Genomic DNA, 18,953 nt, shown 5'->3' on the forward strand with positions numbered 1-18,953 from the left:
TGTCTGTGAGGAAAGCGTTTATCTCTCCGAGGCCCAACCATGTCCCTCCCCAGGAGCCTCAGTGGGGAGTGGGCACAGGGCACAGCCCCCAATCCAGGGGCTGTCCCTCTGGTGGGCTCAGAGCTGCCCAGACTCTAGTCCACCAAGCTGGCGGCACCCCACACCCCACCCCTCCTTCCCACTCTGAGTCCTGCAGCCCCAGCGGGGGGGTCACTGTAGCCTCTCCCTTCCTAGGCCGACCCTGGGGATCAAGTGGGGACAAAAGTGACCACGTGGGGTCTGCTCGTCCCAAGCCAGAGACACCTCCTGAGATGGGCCCAGCCAAATTTCCTCCTGGGAAGTGAGGGTCTGAGGGCTTGGCAACAGGTGGACCCAGCCCAGCCACCAGATGGCAGAGCCATGAGATGACAGAGCCACCAGGTGGCGCCCGGCAGGGTGTCTGGGCCTGCAGGACGCACCCACCTGCATCCCCCATGTCCACACGCTGCCATTCTGGGGCAGCGGTGAGCAGAGGTGCAGGAAGCGGTGCAGTCAGCTGGAGCAGCTGGTCGGTCCTGGCCGAGGGACAGGCCGGGCCGCAGGGGCCCCCGCCCTCAGGGCTTGCAGCGCCGGCTCTGGCTCTCAGCGCCTGAGGATGTGGCCGGGGCAGCACGCTTGTTGCGGTGGTGGGGGAAAGTGGGCATGAGCTCCGGCTCGCAGGCTGCAGGGAGGGGGCTGCTCAGCGCCGGGTGGGGAGGGCCCCCCACGCCTCCCTCTGCTCCCCTCCTGGCCCTGCACACGGTTCCTGCGGCACGAGCAGCCCGTGCCTGCTCGGGCCCCACTGCCCACCTGCCCAACAGCAGCCCCGACCCGGACAGGGACCCCCAGCCAAGCGCCGGCCAGGGGGTGGGGGAGACTCACGCAGGGGCTTCTCCTTGAAGTAGGAGCTCTCCAGGCAGTCGCCGGCCGTCGCCCTGGAGAGAAGGCCTTGCCGTTCATGGGGCCTGGCCCATCTCCCTCACACCTGCCCCGCACGGCAGACAGCTGGGTGGCAGGTAGGGACCGGGGGCCCAGAAACCGACAGGAGCCTCAGAAAGGGCTTCACGACCTGGGCGGGCAGAGGCCCAGGCCTCACAGGCATGTCTGGGAGGGGCCCTCTCAGTCACGGCGCCCCTGCCCGCCCGCAGGCCGGGTCAGCACCTTTTCTTGGGGTCGTACATGAAGAGAAGGTTCAGCAGGCGCAGGCCGGCCTCCGAGAGCCACGGGAACTTGTGCTTCAGGTTGTTGTAGGGCTGCTTCCTCAGACTGTACTGGCTCACCAGTGGCAGCTGGGAGAAGCCCTGTGTGGGGGAGGGGGAGTGGCAGCTGCAGGCTGGCGGCCGGCAGGGGGCAGGAGAGGGGAGGGCAGGGCCGGCACTCACCGGCCAGATGTTCTCACTGGGTGTCCCCAGCAGCTGTACGATCAGGTCCACCTGGTGGATCTCGGAAGCGCCGGGCAGAAGGGGCTTATGGGCCAGCAGCTCGGCCAGGATGCAGCCCACGGCCCTGCAGGGGAGCACGGGGCCTCGCCTCAGCTCCTCCGGCCCCGCAGAGCACCACTCCGCCGGGCCCCGGCCCCGGGGTGCTGGGGTCAGAGGACGGGGGCAGAGCTGGGAGGAGGCCACGACGGGAAGGCAGGTGACCACTGGGTTCTCCCCCCGGGCCACGTGAGCTGGCACCAGCAGGCCTCTCTGAGTGGCCACAAGGGCGGGTCCTCAGTGATGGGGGCCGTGAACGCCGAAGCCGTCTTACACTGCCTCTCGGGACCCCAGGCGCAGGCCCACCTTCCTGGGAGTTGGGAGGCTGGCGAGACCCCAGCCCCACTAATGCCCCGCCAGCTCCCACAAGACCACCCCGCCCTGCCCAAGGCCCCGGGAGCATCCACCCCTCACCACATGTCGATGCTGGTGGTCTGCGTGGTGGTCCCCAGCAGCAGTTCAGGGGCTCGGTACCTGCGAACAGGAGCCCCCACCTTGGGTCTGGCAGGTCCTCTCCTCTGGCCCGGCCTCCACGAGGCACCGTGGCTCTGCACCAGCCTACCCACCGGCCACCACCGGCCCTGAGAGCCAGAGTCAGCCTGGACGATGGAGCATGAAGCCCAGCTCGGCTGTCCCTTCCACTAAACCCAACAAACACAGCACACGAGGCAGCAGCTGCTGTCACTGGATGGCTCCCGCGTGCAGCAGTGTCCTGTGCTGGCCCGTTCTACACAGGTCGGGGCTGAGTGACACACGGCAGAAAGCATCCTGCCCTAAAGCACAACCCCGTTCTTCAAAATGTCGAGTGAGAAATAATTACAGAGGACATGCACTGTTCTGTCCTCCCGTCGGTGGAGACACCGCCCCTTCCGAGCAGCTCAGAGCAGCACCCCGTCTGGACGGGGCAGGTCCTTCCCGGTGGCAGCCCTGCTCGGCCTCAGGAGCCATCCACACCCAGCCTCTGAGTGTGTGCAGCCCCACAGCCTAAAATCCTCCCAGGTCCTTGAGCAGCTTCAGCGTGACCCCCCACTTCCCATGGTCCCCAGGGACTCACCAGAGGGTGACCACCTTGGGGGTCATTGGCTTCAGCGGGATGCCATAGGCCCGGGCCAGGCCGAAATCCGCTGGACAGACGGGAGGGAGAGTGTCACCCAGTGAAGACTGTCCACTGACGTTTGCAACCAGCTTGTAGCGTGCAGGGTGCTTATCGGGACCGGCCTGCCGCCCCGTCGAGGTGGTGCTCATGGAGGCCCCCACCAAAGAGCCAGCACCTGCACCCACCTGTCTTCACGCAGCCCTTATCCGTCATGAGCAAGTTGGAGACCTTCAGATCCCTGTGACAAAAAGAGAACACCAGTGCTTCCCAGGAAACTGCGTGGGGAAAGAGGCTGTCACCGTCGCAGTGACGCTTAGAACATTTCCCCATACGTCTCCTCCTGTCCGTCGCAGTGATACTTAGAACATTTCCCCAATCGTCTCCTCCTGTCCGTCGCAGTGATGCTTAGAACATTTCCCCATACGTCTCCTCCTGTTTGCACTTTTTTTTTTTTTTTTTTCCGGTACGCGGGCCTCTCACTGTTGTGGCCTCTCCCGTTGCGGAGCACAGGCTCCGGACGCGCAGGCTCAGCGGCCATGGCTCAGGGGCCCAGCCGCTCCACTGCATGTGGGATCTTCCCGGACCGGGGCACGAACCCGTGTCCCCTGCATCGGCAGGCGGACTCTCAACCACTGCGCCACCAAGGAAGCCCCTGTTTGCACTTTTTAATTTTTTTTATGTGGACCATTTTTAAAGTCTTCACTGAATTTGTTACAATATTGCTTCTGGGTTTTTTTGGGGTTTTTTTTTTGCGGTACGCGGGCCTCTCACTGCTGTGGCCTCTCCCATTGCGGAGCACAGGCTCCGGACGCACAGGCTCAGCGGCCATGGCTCATGGGCCCAGCCGCTCCGCGGCATGTGGGATCTTCCCGCACCGGGGCACGAACCCACGTCCCCTGCATCGGCAGGCGGACCCCCAACCACTGCACCACCAGGGAAGCCCTACTGCTTCTTTTTTATGCTTTGGATTTTCTGGCCGCGAGGCATGTGGGATCTTAGCTCCCCGACCAGCGATCGAACCCGCACCCCCTGCATTGGAAGGCAAAGTCTAAACCACTGGACCGCCATGAAGTCCCTGCACTTCTTAAAAATAAGGAGGGCAGGCAGTGCAAGGCGATTTGGCAGCTGGGAACACCAGAGAGAGCTCTCAGTAACTTTCTGAGAAACTGGCAGAGGCGGCCTTGAGCCCAGGCCTGACTTCCAGGGCTGTGTCTGATCCCCACCCAGGCCATGCGAGCCACCGAGGGCACACGGAACTGCTGCCTGCAAGGTCCTGCCCAAGCCTCCAAGACCCTCCCCTCTGCCCCTCCAGTCTCTGCCCTTCCTGGCCTGCCTTCCAGTAAGGCTCTCTCCAAGGCAGCACTTCTCAGAGCCTGACTCGCTCACACCATCGGCCCCCCAGAGGAGAAAACAGGTATTATCTGCTCTTGGACCATCCGCCAGGAGCAGTCACAGAACCTCTACTGCATCGAGGCTGTGCCTGCTCCTCTCCTGGATACTGGGCAACGTCAACTGGCACTGGGTCAGTACTGGCAGTCACACTTCCCCCATGTCACAAACCAGCACTCCTCTGGAAAAATGTTTCCTGAGGCCCCGCCCCCTTCCAGGCCCGTGGACCCCGCCCACCTGTGGATGATGAAGTTCCGGTGCAAGTACTGGAGGCCCCGGAGCACCTGCAGCACGATGCACTTGACCTGTAGAGGGCCAGGATGCAGGGTCAGGGCAGCCTGCGTCTGCCACAGTGCGCCGAGCAAGGACGTGGGAAGCCCGCCACCAGAGCCCGCAGCCTCAAACCTGCGCCTCAGAGAAGGGTGTCGGCATGTTCTCCAGAAGGCTGGCCAGGTCCTGCTCACAGTAACCCATCACCAGGAAGATGCTGAAAAGAAGAGGGGGAAACGCAGGCCACCTCCCACCTCCTCCCAAGTGGGCCAAGGGACCCTCCTGGGGCAGCAGGAAGGGTAAGAGGGAGGGGCGGGCAGGACCCAATGCGGGGGCAGCAAGCGGCCCACTCACCTCTCCAGGTGGTTCCCCACAACCACCTCCTTCAGCTCCACGATGTTCGGATGGCGGAGGCGAAGGAGAAGCGTGATCTCTCGAAGGCTGCTGATGGGGACCCCTGCAACCCAGCGCGGCCTCAGCGAGCCCACCCCTGCAGTCAGGACCCCCTGACAGCCTCTGGGACCGCCCCCTGCAGACAGGGACCCCTGACAGCCTCTGGGACCGCCCCCTGCAGACAGGGACCCCTGACAGCCTCTGTGACCCCCCCGTGCAGACAGGGACCCCTGACAGCCTCTGTGACGCCCAGTCCTGCAGACAGGGACCCCTGACAGCCTCTGTGACGCCCAGTCCTGCAGACAGGGACCCCTGACAGCCTCTGTGACCCCCCCCCGCAGACAGGGACCCCTGACAGCCTCTGTGACGCTCCCCTGCACACAGGGACCCCTGACAGCCAGCTACTCAGTGAGCCCCCAACCCCTGTCTACATCCCCTCTCAGGGACCCCCATGCCCGCCGCTGTCAGGGCTCTGCCTGCTACTTCAGGGAGAAGCAAGGCCATCCTAACCAGCACCTTTAACTCTTCCCTCCTTCATCAAATGCAAGCAGCACTCTGTACTGACCCCTGTGCATGGCAGGTGGCCCCCAGTGCGCCCAGCACAGCCCTGCCTGCACAGGCAGCCACGGGGCTGTCGGCAGGGCGGCGTGGAGCACACAGGTGCTGCCGGCTCAGTCTTGGGTGGGAAAGCCCTGTGGAGGGGTGACGCTGAGCTGAGACAGAAGATGAGGCAGTCACCCAATGGGAGGGTGAAGGGGATGAACCGCACAGGGCTTAGGGGGGCTGAGGCCTAGACTGTGTGGCAGGGGCCAGGCTGCAGCCCCCAGAGATCAGCCTCCTTTGACCATCATGCAGACACCCTTGGGAAAGCAGGCGCGACTCAGGGGCGGGCCTCAGGCAACTCACACCTTCCTCCCCCTCCCACGTGAGCTCAGAGTGGTCCGGCGGCCCCTCCGCGCTCACCATCCTTCTCCTTGTCCATCCGCACTTTCTTCAGGGCAACAATCTCATCCGTTTGGGTATCCCGGGCCCTGTCTGCAATGGAAACTCCTCCAGGATAGGCTCCAAGCCCGACCCCACCGTGTGGCCTCCTGCCCCACAGGGGCTCCCTTCTTTTCCCCCTTGACTGCTGGGTACCCTGTGGCAGCCCGTCCACACTCCTCGCAAGCAGCACCCAACCCTGCGAGATGTGCTCCCTGGGGAGTCCTCTGGCTTGAGCTGGTACAGGGCCCCTGGTTGTGAGAAGCTCCCTGTAAGTTTTCCTTCTTAGAGCTGGTATGCAGATCACTGCTTTGTGCTCTGCAGTTACTATGTTCTAACAGCAAATAAGGTAGCTTATCTTGAAAAAGGAACTCTTATTTTGTCAAAGCTGGCTCCCCAAAGCACGGTGCTAAATTGTGCATCTTCCAAACCCGTAGCAGTTTGACGCACACCAATGTCCCAGCTACTGTGGATGCAGCTCTGGCTATAACAGCTACCTCTACTCACGGGTACACATTAGCAACCTGATGCTTGTGTTTATTCAGGAGTGGTGTGAAATCTACGGCAATTACACCGGGGATTAGAGGTCACCTGTCCCCTCCTTCCAGCCCCGCCACAGCTACTGCTGGGACAGTCCCTGGGCGCCCAGGCCTCCCACCGTGGCCACTCACACACAATGCCGTAGGTGCCTTCCCCAATGCGGTTCAGCTTCTCAAACTCCTTCACGCTCCGGCACCGTCCCAGCTGAAAGAGAGAGGTGCTGGCGGTGAGGGGATCCGGCAGCTAATGGCACCAGAGATGGATATGGACACGCAATTGGTACCAAAAAGCCAGCTTGTGTCCTGCTCACCAAACAGAAAGGTCACCACACACCTGGGTTTGCAGGTGAGAAAATGGGGTGATGATGCTGGCCTCTTTGAATGTGATATCAAAGACGGTCTAACCACTCCCTTTCAATTCCATGGTCCAGATGTGTGCTGCCCAAAAGGAGGAACCGCCAGCCACATTTGGTTAAAATTAACTAAAATGAAAGTAAAAGTCCATTTCTTCAGCTGCATAAGCCATGTGAAGCGCTCGATGGCCCCACACAGCTGTGGTGACCATCCTGGACGATTCAGAAAACAGAACATTTCCCCCATCACAGAAAGTCCCCTGAACAGCACCGCTCTAAATTATGCTCTGGGGTTTTCTCCGGCAGTCCACTGGATAGAACTGCGCACTCTCAGTGCCGGGGGCCTGGATTCAATCCCTGACTGGGGGAACTGAAATCCCACAAGCTGCAGGGAGAGGCCATAAAGAAAGAAAGAAACAAGCAAGCTCTGGACGTGGAAAAAGCTTGAAGAACTTCTCAAAGCATCTACCAAGCACAGTGGAAACACTTCTGCGGCAAAAACTGTCTCAGTCATCCACACGTTACTTCTTCCTTTGGGTTATGAAACTGCCCAGGGGCACATAGCCACCCAGCTGGTGGCCACAGTTCCCAGCCTCCCTTGCAGCTGGGTGTGACCATGTGACTAAATCCTGGCCAATGGGATGCGGGCAGAAGGGACAAGTGCAACTTTCTGATCAAAGGAGGCTGCTTGCTGCTCACGCCTTCCTGCCCCTCGAGGCAGGCTGGGATTTGGGTGGGGCACAGGTGAAGCAAAGAGAAAACCTGAGTGCCTGGCCCACCTGTGAGGCGTTAGGGGAGCCAGAAATAAAGTCCTGTACTTACGCCACTGTATTTTGGGGTCTCCATATTCTAGCAGAGAGCCTGTACCCTAATACACCTTCAGTTGTAGCAGAATCAATGAGCACCTCCCCTTGGGTCGGAGAAGCACGTGCGGCAAGGTTCAAGTTCTAAGAGCCCTTCTTTGGACTCCCTGCCTCTATGTATCTTGCCCTCCATCCTGGGGAACGGAGTCAGAGTCACCTGGCCTGTACTGAAGCCCTTCCACGGTTTCAGCTCAACCTAGTTGTCCTCTCTCTCCCGTGACCCCCTGGTGCTTCTTGTGCGCTCTGTGCTTCGCGGGACTTTGCTCCTGCTGCTGCCCAGGTCTGGCAAGAACCCTCCTGGTCTCTGCGTGTCCAAAACGCACTCACACTTACCCGCCCAGCAGAAATGCTACCGCTTTGCAAAACTGCTTCCTGGCCCCCAGCTGAAAGCATTCTTTCTCTGAAAAATCCCGACACTTTCGTCTCACAGCACCTACTATTGTGCACTGTCCTCGTCCGGGTATGTCTTAACTCCCCACTGAGAGCAGCTGCTGCGTGTCTCGGTGATGAACGACGGCGGCGGACGGCTCAAGGCGGGGGGGGGTCCTGCGCTCACTCAGCCAGTATGTTAGGATCCTTACTGGGCACTGAGGCGGCCTCTCAGAGCACCAGCAAGTGTTTAAAACAATCCGCCGCCAGGGTTCACACCTGCCCCTGCACGAGCCGTCTACCTTGGAGAAACCACCCAACGCCCCTAAGCTTCACCCTCCTCACCTCTACAAAGGGTCCCCGAAAAGACTAAGTGACAGTTACACACGCAGAGGCCCCACACGGAGCAAGGCACAAACGAAGCTGCCGGGTCACAGGTGGGGCCCCGCGCACGGTGCACCCACAGCCCGGTGGGAGACACGCCTCCAACTCTTCCCATGGCTACTGTCTCCAGACACAAGGCGCCCGTCCCCGGCACAAAGCTAAGAAACGCCCGCGCTGCAGCGCGCTCTGGCCTAGGCGGCCGGAGGCCAGAGAGCCGGCCCTTCCCTCGCGCGGGCGTCACACGCCCCGGGGTCTGCGGACCGGCCGGGACCGGAGTCCCGGGCGGCCGCCGCCAGCTTCCGCGCCTGTCGCGAGGAGCTCTGGGACTGTCGTTCCCGCTCTCGCCGGAAACCTGGCGCTTTAGCGCGACACTGAGGGCCCCAGTGCGTTTCGGCTCCGCCCTGCCGCCGGCGAGGACACATCTACCCCGAGCAGCCCGTCGTCGCACCCTGTGCTCTGGAGGCACCGTGAAGAAGCCTTCCTTACGGATACACTTCAGACGGATCTGTTCCGGCTCCGGCTCCGGCTCCCCCATGCCGAGCTCAGCCCCACCCCGCCCCACCCCACCCCCACTTCCCATGTGCGCAGGCGCAGACGGGTATTCCTCGGAGCAAGCGCATGGCCTACTTCCGGGGCGTCCCCTCCTCAGCAACGGTTACCAAGGAAACCTCCGCAAGACCCGACCCCACCCACGAGGACCTCAACTCCTACGATGCACTCGAACTACCAAGGTTCTAGCTTTACTTTAGTTTTTTGTTTGTTTGTTTGTTTGTTTTGCGGTACGCGGGCCTCTCACTGTTGTGGCCTCTCCCGTTGCGGAGCACAGGCTCCGGACGCGCAGGCTCAGCGGCCATGGCTCACGGGCCCAGCCGCTCCGCGGCATGTGGGATCTTCCCGGACCGGGGCACGAACCCGCGTCCCCTGCATCGGCAGGCGGACTCTCAACCAGTGCGCCACCAGGGAGGCCCTACTTTAGTTTTAAGTGCGGGCACGTGACCGCGCTGGGGCGCTGAGTAACGGCCGCCGGAGGAGGAGGCCGAAGTCCGGGGGGCTGCAGTGGGCTGGGGGGTGGCTGCGGGGGCCGTGGCGGCCGCGGGGCCGCGGGAGCTGTGCTGTAGAGCTCTCCCTTGGATACTGGAGGGCTGACCTGGAGCCAGGGAGGGAGGAGGCTCGGGCAGGGCCAGTGGGGACCGAGAGCAGAGGGCGCGTCCGAGAGCTGTGTAAAGAACTGACAGGACGCGGCGACGGAGGGACTGTGGGACCAAAGGGTCACCTAACACATCCGTGTTGAGCACACAGTACGTGCTCGGCCCTGTCAGGCTCTGCCCTGGCGGACCTTACATTCTAACTGGAGGCGGTAAACAAGGTAAGTAAAGCAGACGGCGTGCTAAGGAGAAAAACGAGGCAGGGCAGTGAGTGGCCCGTGTAGGAGGAGGGGTGCAGCTTCTCCTGTCACGGGGACTATACTGTAAATGCTAAAATGATGCGAATGTAAGTTCAGGGCGTTTGATAATTATGAAATTAAATAATCATGAGTCAAAAGTATTTAAACTAATTACCACATTCAGTTCATTCTGGTGGTTTTTGAATTCTGATAAGCTAAGCTCACGGCTAATAATGAGATTAGAATGAATGCCATGGTAAGTATAGTTTGGGGATTATTTGTTTGAGATGCTCAGGGCAGGGGTGGGAGGAGGGCGGTTTCTAGGTCATATGATAGAGATGCAACAGCTGCTAGAAACTTCATAGAGAAGGCGAGGCATGCTGGCCCAAGGGGCTCAAGCTCACCTTTGTATGGGCTTGACTCTTCTGCGCACTCAGCCATGGCGGTCAGGGCACGTAAAACATACTAAAGAGATACAGACAAGGGTGTTGGCAATATGTTCGTAAACAATGTCAAGATGAGATTTCTTTTTTCCTGGGTTATACCAAAACTTACGGATTGAAAGTCACTTGTACTGTTTACTACTAAAGAATATGACCCTCATCAATAGACAGACCATGTGTACGGCCTGCTGATCGTTCCAGCAACGAAGGAAGCTGACATATACTGTCATCAGACTAAACGTTTGCGCTCGGACGGGCAGGGCACTCTCTCCAGCCACCTCGGAGGAGAATGGACTCTGACCCAAGGGCTGCCGGTGAGGATGGACAGCTGAGGCTGGGGGTCCCCTGAACAGCCCCTCCCCACCAGGAGCCCTCAGACACAGCCAGAAAGAGGGGAAGTTGTCAGTTCAACTCACCTTCTCCCAGGGCGCTCTGACAAAGCCACTTCCACAGTTCTAAGTGCCATGGCTGCCACCACTCCTGCATCCACATTCTTCTTCTGGATCCTATAATACCTTGCATCCCTAATACTCAAGCTAGGAGCCCTTGGACCCTCCAAGGTGACTGTGCACTTCCCTGTTCTGGGACCTAACCACCTTAAGGTTTCATCCTCAGAGTCCGACCTTTTGTTCAAGGGTGGGGGACACCTCCTCCACTGTAACTGCTGAGTGCTTACACCATGCTCCTTCAGAAGCGAACAGGAAGGGTTCTAATGCGCATCCAGAGTCAGCAAGAGATGCTGCCTGCTACCAGTTCATCACTCTGCACAGCCAGACAGCTCCGACAGGGTCATCTCTTCACCGATGACCCCAGAGTCACTCTTGCCCTCTGCCAAGCTGCCTGCGGCTTTGGAGAAGCTGGGGAGAGCCTTGTTTACTGAAGGGGCGCCTGCAGCCCTTTGCCATCACCTCTGAGACTCAGAGCACAGGGAGTGACTGCAGCTACTGGGGTGCCTGTTTATTCTTCGGTCTGTGAATTATAGGCGTCTACCGTACTGGGGTTCCTGTGTCGGTAGAAGGGGCCCGGTTCAGCCCTTTCCCGAATGGTCCTCTGCTCCTCCATTCCTGTGGAACTGTAGCTGATCAGAGTCTCTTTTGAGGCTGTGGTGATGACAATCCGGGGGATGGCAAATTTCTTCTCTTCTGAATTTACATCAGGTTTCTCTAGAGGGAAGGAAACATCCGGGTATTTCATAAGTCTGTGGAAAAACTCTTCTGTAAAACAGACAATGTCTGTGTTAGGGCCAGAGCAAAGGAATTAGGTTCGTGGCTCAGGAAAAGAAATGGGTGAGGTTGAAAGCAGTCAAAACCGTAAGTGAACATTCCAAAGCTTACACCAACCGGCAACGCAGCCACGCAGTGGTGACCCTAGAGGCCTCCTTCCAGGAGGGGAACGGACAGACACCCGCACCATCCCCGTGGAAAGCCTGAGCTGCCGGGCAGCCAGGGTGACAGACGCAGGAGCGAGACCTGGGAAAGGCAGGGTCTGCCCCAGAGGTGAAGGTTCAGACACACAGTGTGCAAAGGATTCTCTGCACAGAGCTTTATCAGGCAGGGCACTCTAGAAATGGACGCCACAGCGTTTTCTCAAACTTGTCAGGATTACCAGGAACACACGGGACGTGTGAAACGTTACAAAGTACAAAAGCAGAAGCCCCTTCACTGCCTCCACCGCCTCACTTCCCGGCCTGCTCCCTCCATTCAGGCCTGTGTGTGCCCGTGTGCACACACGTGTACTGCACAGAATTAGAACACTGAACACCCCAGGAACTCAGCTATACGGGGGATGAGCAGGTGCCCGTCCCGTGCTAGGCGTTGCTCTGAGCCCTAGAATAACCACCGCACGTTTCTGAGGTAGGTCCTCTTAAGACCTACGTTTTACAGACGGAGGGACTGAGGCACAGAGGGTGGGTTCAGTCCCATGCCCAGGGCTGGTGGGAGAGGGAGACGCCGGGTCCCAGGCAGTCGGGTCCAGAGCCACCTCGACCTTCAGCGCTGCAAGCATGGCTTCAGTCGTTCTAACCCGCTGCCGATGGCCCACGGCCTGCACTGAGCACTGACAGTATCCTTTCTTTTCATTTTTATCATTAAGCCAAATGTGCATTTCATCGTATTTTGGATTTAATTTATTTTTTAAAATGTATTTATTTAATTTATTTTTTGCCGTGTTGGGTCTTTGTTGCTGCACGCGGGCTTTCTCTAGTTGTGGTGAGCAGGGGCTACTCTTCGTTGCGGTGCATGGGCTTCCCATTGCGGTGGCTTCTCTTGTTGCGGAGCACGGGCTCTAGGCGTGCAGGCTTCAGTAGTTGTGGCACAGGGGCTCAGTAGTTGTGGCACACGGGCTGTAGAACACAGGCTCAGTAGTTGTGGCTCATGGGCTTAGTTGCTCCGTGGCACGTGGGATCTTCCCAGACCAGGATTTGAACCTGCGTCCCCTGCGTTGGCAGGCGGATTCTTAACCACTGTGCCACCAGGGAAGTCCCTTTTGAATTTAACTTAAATTGAGATAATTTTTTCATGTTGATTTACACAAGCATTTTTATATGTTAAGACTACTTAAAAGGTTATGAATATTTAATTTAAAAATAATACATGTTGGTTAAATGGGGGAAAGTGATGGGGGTGGGATGGACTGGGAGACTGGGATTGACATATATACACTAATATGCATAAAATAGATAACTAATAAGAACCTGCTGTATAAAAAATAAAGTTAAAAAAATAATTTAAAAATAAAAATAATACATGTTGGTTAGAGACTGCACATGGAATGACGCTTCTCCTTGCGGACACTTCATACACACACGCATATGTGCAGCTGGGATCACGCTGTGCAAGGCTGAGTGTTGCAGTTACCACGCAGTAGGCTGAGCCCCACATCCCCACAGGTGCGGCCCCTCCTCCACGGCAGCCTGCAGTTCACTGTCGGAGGCCCATCATGTGCATAACCAGCTCCCTTTGATGGACATAATTTAGGTCATTTCCAATTTTCTTCTTTGGACAATGCTGCAATGAACATTCCTGCATTTATGTATTTATACACTTGTGGAGCTTTATCTGTCAGGTAAGTTACTAGGAAAATTTTGGCAAATATTGTCAAACTGTTTTCCATAACGATTATATCAATTTTGGGACTTGCCTGGTGGTCCAGTGGCTAAGACTCCACGCTCCCGATGCTGGGGGCCCAGGTTCAATCCCTGGTCAGGGAACTAGATCCCACATGCTGCAACTAAGAGTCCACATGCTGCAACTAAGTGTTCACATGCTACAACAAAGATCCCATGTGCCTCAACTAAGACCCCGTGCAGGACTTCCCTGGTGGCGCAGTGGTTAAGAATCCGCCTGCCAGTGCAGGGGACATGGGTTCGAGTCCTGGTCTGGGAAGATCCCACATGCCGCGGAGCAACTAAGCCCGTGAGCCACAACTACTGAGCCTGTGCTCTAGAGCCTGTGTGCCGCAACTACTGAGCCCCTGTGCCACAACTACTGAAGCCTGCGTGCAGCAACGAGGACCCAACACAGCGAAAAATAAATAAACAAGATAAATACATTTATTTTAAAAAAGACCCTATGCAGCCAAAAGATTATATAAATTTATCTTTCCTCTAGGAGGCTATCAGCAGAACTTCCCTCCACACTCTCCTGCTTCTCACTTTTCTAAACCTTTTCCCAGGTTACACTGACAGTGGAAGTGCTGACTCCGCCCCCGCTGGTCACCGGTCACCGCCAGCTTCCCTGGGCTTTGGGCACCCTCGCCATGGGGAGGCTGAGCATCTCATCTCGTTGTCACTCGTTCATGGGCCCGTGGCACGTATCCTCCTGTGAATGCATGTCATTCCGCATTTTCTACATTGACTGTTTTTTTTTTCTTTGGTGAGCTTTTTTATATTTGGGAAATTCACCCTTAGTGACTTATACTACAAGTAGCCCCTGGCTTTTAGCTTCCTTTGTTGCTTTCTGCAACAGATTCATCCATCATTCCTTAATGGCTTTTAGAGTTTGTCAGACTGGAAAAGGCATCCCCTGCTCCAAACTTATAAAAACATTTACTCATTTCCATTTCATACTTTCATAGTTTTACTTTCCATGTTTAACTGTTTGTTTTCTCAGTTGTCGACTGAGTTGCCCCAGCACTCGGGGAACATCCGTCTTTCCCCCATGTCTGCAACATGGCACTCCTCTGGGACCCCATGCACGCATGCTGTGCTACGTGTTCACCACTGTGAGACACCCTTCCATGTCAGAGGACCCGATCCCTCTGCTTTTCCAGATGCTTCCTGCCATTCTTACATTTTTATCCTCTTAGGTGACCTTTGGGATAATTTGGTCTGGCTCCCAAATCGACCTGTGCTCTTTTGTTTGGGGTCATACTGATTTGTTAGAATCAGGGAGAATTAACAACTTTATGTCACTGAGACTTTCTAATCCAAAACAAGACTCCTTTTATCTTCCTCAGAGGTTTAAAGCTTCTTCATTTAGAAACATGAATCTTTGGGGACTTCCCTGGTGGTCCAGTGGTAAAGAATCTGCCTTCTGGGCTTCCCTGGTGGCGCAGTGGTTGGGGGTCTGCCTGCCAGTGCAAGGGACATGGGTTCGATCCCTGGTCTGGGAAGATCCTACATAACGTTGAGCAACTAAGCCCATGCACCACAACTACTGAGCCTGTGCTCTAGAGCCCGTAAGCCACAACTACTGAGCCTGCGTGCTGCAACTACTGCAGCCCGCACGCCTAGAGCCGGTGCTCCGCAACAAGAGAAGCCACCGCAATGAGAAGCCCGCGCACCGCAATGAAGAGTAGCCCCCTCTCGCTGCAACTAGAGGAAGCCCACACGCAGCAACAAAGACCCGACACAGCCAAATACAAATAAATAAAATAAATAAATTTATTTAAAAAAAGAAACATGAATCTTTTGGGACTTCCCTGGTGGTCCAGTGGTAAAGAATCCGCCTTCTGGGCTTCCCTGGTGGCGCAGTGGTTGGGGGTCTGCCTGCCAGTGCAGGGGACACGGGTTCGAGCCCTGGTCCGGGAAGATCCCACATGCTGCAGAGCGGCTGAGCCCGTGCGCCACAACTACTGAGCCCACGAGCCACAACTACTGAAGCCAGCGCCACTAGAGCCCGTGCTCCACAACATGAGAAGCCACCGCAGTGAGAGGCCTGCGCACCTCGGCGAAGAGTAGCCCCCGCTCGCCGCAACTGGAGATGGCCCGTGCGCAGCAACGAAGACCCAACACAGCCAAAATTAAATAAATAAATTTTTTAAAAATTAAAAAAAAAAGAATCCGCCTTCCAATGCAGGGGACGCGGGTTCGATCCCTGGTCGGGGAACTAAGATCCCACATGCCACGGGGCAACTAAGCCCACGTGCTGCAAACTACAGAGCCCATGCACCCTGGAACCCGTGCACCACAACTAGAGAGAAGCCCGCGTGCCACCGCGAAGATCCCGCGTGTCGCAACTAAGACCTGACACAGCCAAAAATAAAAACAAAAATTAAATAAATAAATATAAAAAGTAAAAATAAGAAACATGAATCCTTTTAGGGTTCTTAATACACAGGACGTGTTCTATTTTTCAATTACTGCCTAATAAGTTACCTTATTTTAGTGGCCAACTTAAAACAGCGCACACATCACCTCTGGCTCCACATGTCTGGAGTCTAAGCTACAATCCAGCTGTCGGCCCGGCCGTGCCCTCATCTGGACCTGGGGACCTTCCACGGCCACTCAGGTTGTAGGCAGAGTTCCTTTCTTTGTGTGCCAAGGACGAAGCCCCTTTCCTTGCTGGCTGGCGGCTCTCACATCATGGGAGCCGACTTCTTCACAGCCACGTCTCTGACACTTTCACCTTTTTCAAAGGCTTCTCTGATGAGGTCAGGCATGCTCAGGAGAAGCTCCAATTTGATTAAGTCAAAACCAACGGGTTACTACCCTGATCCCAGGAGCCCAGCCCATTCCTACTCACAGGCTCTGCCCACATGTAAGGGAGAGGCTCCTACAGCCTTGTTCAGAGGGCAGTGATGGGGCTCTGGAATGCTGCCTTCCATGCTACCACACTGCCTTCAGGAAGGAGTCTGACTTCCACCAACAGTGTGTCCAGGCTCTCCGTCTATCATGTGTTATTCTCTGGCCTCTCGTTTTTGTTGCAAATACTTTTTGAGCTTACCATTTGTTTTACATTTGTTTATAGAGGGCTTAGGGAGATGTTTTACATTTTAATGTAGGCAAATCCTTCAACGTTGCTCTGTAATATCTTTGCTTTGAGGAATCAGAATAAAATTTACGTCTTATTTTTTGCAGCCACCTTTTTTTTCCAGCAAGGAAATTTTTTTTTAGATGACCACACACTGTCATCTGGAAGATGGTTCTAGCCGTTCTTTCCCTCTACCCTTTGAGTCACCTGTATCAGCTGATAGTAAGTCTACCTTTTTAAAAAATTTAAGTATAGTCGATGTACATGTAATCACTTTTTATATCCACTCTTAAACCATCTGGAATTTATCAGAGCATATAGCAGGAGGTTACAATCCAGCTTACGTTTTCTCTTAAAACGTTACGCCGTTTTTCTAGCACAATTTATTATATAATCCTTCCTTTTCCCACTTACTTTTGGTGCCAGGTGTATTGTACTCTGATTATATATAAACATACATAATGTTCATACACACACACTCTTGTCCATGTTTTCTATTTCAATGACCTGCTATTCTTATATGGGAATCATGTTATTTTAATTATTATAATTTCTGATGTATTTTTATTTATTTATTTATTTATTTTTAAAGAATCATCTTTTTTAAAAAATTTATTTTTGGCTGCATTGGGTCTTCTTTGCTGCACACAGACTTTGTCTAGTTGCGGGGAGTGGGGTCTAGTCTTCGTTGCACTATGTGGGCTTCTCATTGCAGTGGCTTCTCTTGTTGTGGAGCACAGGCTCTAGGAGTGTGGGCTTCAGTAGTTGTGGCACACGGGCTCAGTAGTTGTGGCTCACAGGCTCAGTAGTTGTGGCTCGCGGGCTCTAGAGTGCAGGCTCAGTAGTTGTGGCTCACGGGTTTAGTTGCTCTGCGGCGTGTGGGATCCTCCCAGACCGGGGCACGAACCCATGTCCCCCGCATTGGCAGGCGGATTCTTAACCACGGTGCCACCAGGGAAGTCCCTGATGTATTTTAAAACATTTTACTTTAATATTATAAATTCAGAGAAAGTTGCAAAAGTAGTCCAGAGAGATCCCCGTACCTCCGTCCATTCTCCCTCAGTGGTAGCACCATAAGTAACTGCAGTAGAATAAGGCTCCGTGTGGCACAGTGTGTGTTCTGTGCCATGTGATCACATGTCACCACCACCACGATCCAGACACAGGACTGCTCCAGCATCACAACGATCACGTTCATGCTATACTTTAAAGTCACACCCCCGGCCCCCGCCATCCCTAACCCTGGCAGTCCCTAGTCTGTTCTTATCTGTATCATTTTGTCATTTGGAGAATGTTACATGAATAAAATCGTACAGCATGTGACCTTTTGAAATTGGCTTTCTTCAGCATATTTTTTGACAGTTAAAAATGCAGTACTTCGGGCTTCCCTGGTGGCGCAGTTGTTGAGAGTCCACCTGCTGATGCAGGGGACGCGGGTTTGTGCCCTGGTCCGAGAAGATCCCACATGCCATGGAGCAGCTGGGCCCGTGAGCCATGGCCGCTGAGCCTGCGCGTCCGGAGCCTGTGCTCCGCAACAGGAGAGGCCACAACGGTGAGAAGCCTGTGTACCGCAAAAAAAAAAAAAAAAAAATGCAGTACTTCTTCAGAAAGAGAAAAACAAATATCGTATACTAACGCAGGTATGTGGAACCTAGAAAAATGGTACAGATGAACCGGTTTGCAGGGCAGAAGTTGAGACACAGATGTAGAGAACAAATGTATGGACACCAAGGGGGGAAAGCTGCGGGGGGGTGGGGATGGTGGTGTGCTGAAACGGGCAATTGGGACTGACATGTATACACTGATGTGTATAAAACTGATGACTAATAAGAACCTGCTGTATAAAAAACCAAACACACAAACAAACAAGAAATGCAGTACTTCTATCAGATGAGGATACTTCTTAGCATAACCACAACAGCACTGTCACATCTCAGGATATTATCGTCAACTCTTTGTTATCACCTAATACCCAATTGGATTTTCTCCAGAATGACTCAGCCCAGACACACACACGGCTTTCTGCTCATAGGTCTCCCAAGGCTCCTTCTAACAGTCCTCTCTGCTGTGACTGAAAGGCTGTATCCCCCGAATTCATATGTTGAAGGCCTAGTCTCCAGTGTGCTGGTATTTAGAAGTGGGGCCTTTGGGAATTAATCAGGTTTAGATGAGGCCATGGCCACGTGAGGACACAGCAATCGGGCAGCTGTCTGCGGGCCAGGGAGGGGTTCTCACAGGAGCACAGCCAGACTGAGGGCCTCCCCAGCCTCCAGAACGAGGAGAAACAAAGTCTGTTGTTTAAGCCCCCCAGCCCATGGTATTTGTTTTTTTTTTTTTTCTTTCTTTTGTTTTTTTTGCGGTACGCGGGCCTCTCACCGTTGCGGCCTCTCCCATTGCGGAGCACAGGCTCCAGACGTGCAGGCTCAGTGGCCATGGCTCACGGGCCCAGCCGCTCCGCGGCATGTGGGATCCTCCCGGACCAGGGCACGAACCCATGTCCCCTGCATCGGCAGGTGGACTCTCAACCACTGCGCCACCAGGGAAGCCCAAGACACCACCTTTTTTACAAGTCATTTATTTGTAGAAAAATCAGAGTTCTTTTTTCAGAAGAATCTGCAGCGTTTTGGAATTGGCTGACTGCCAGCTCGTGGTGTTCGGTCTGTATAATGTATGTTTGTGGATTCTGTAATGCGAAATTTGAAGCACAGACAGAAGCAGTGGGAATAGTACAATACAACTCATCGCCCAACTGCCAAAGTCCTCATAAACCCCAGGCAAAGCTGACCTCACTCCAGCTCTTCC

General features: G+C 55.2%; 1 protein-coding gene across 9 annotated transcripts; it reads right to left on the bottom strand.

The window, feature by feature from the left end:
• Window positions 1-10,829, bottom strand: CDK10 (cyclin dependent kinase 10). Of its 9 annotated transcripts, none has more exons than XM_004280045.4 (13): window positions 8,582-8,692; window positions 6,297-6,369; window positions 5,608-5,679; window positions 4,606-4,708; window positions 4,387-4,468; window positions 4,219-4,286; window positions 2,778-2,830; window positions 2,551-2,620; window positions 1,911-1,970; window positions 1,401-1,524; window positions 1,180-1,319; window positions 901-953; window positions 1-700 (listed from the first exon to the last, which is right to left on the bottom strand). In XM_004280045.4, exons 1-13 carry the CDS (start codon window positions 8,666-8,668, stop codon window positions 594-596), a joined length of 1,092 nt encoding a protein of 363 aa, XP_004280093.2. In that variant the 5' UTR covers window positions 8,669-8,692; the 3' UTR covers window positions 1-593. The 9 variants fall into 9 exon arrangements, 8 of the variants coding, with proteins under 8 accessions (XP_004280093.2, XP_033262121.1, XP_033262122.1 ...); XM_033406230.2 differs by adding an exon at window positions 6,499-6,646 and having other exon boundaries at window positions 1-953; window positions 8,582-8,691; XR_004476982.2 differs by having other exon boundaries at window positions 604-700; window positions 901-1,087; window positions 8,582-8,682.
• Window positions 10,830-18,953: the final 8,124 nt, after the last annotated feature.

The sequence above is a fragment of the Orcinus orca genome, chromosome 20 (genome assembly GCF_937001465.1).
Source record: "Orcinus orca chromosome 20, mOrcOrc1.1, whole genome shotgun sequence".
NCBI lineage: Eukaryota > Metazoa > Chordata > Mammalia > Artiodactyla > Delphinidae > Orcinus > Orcinus orca.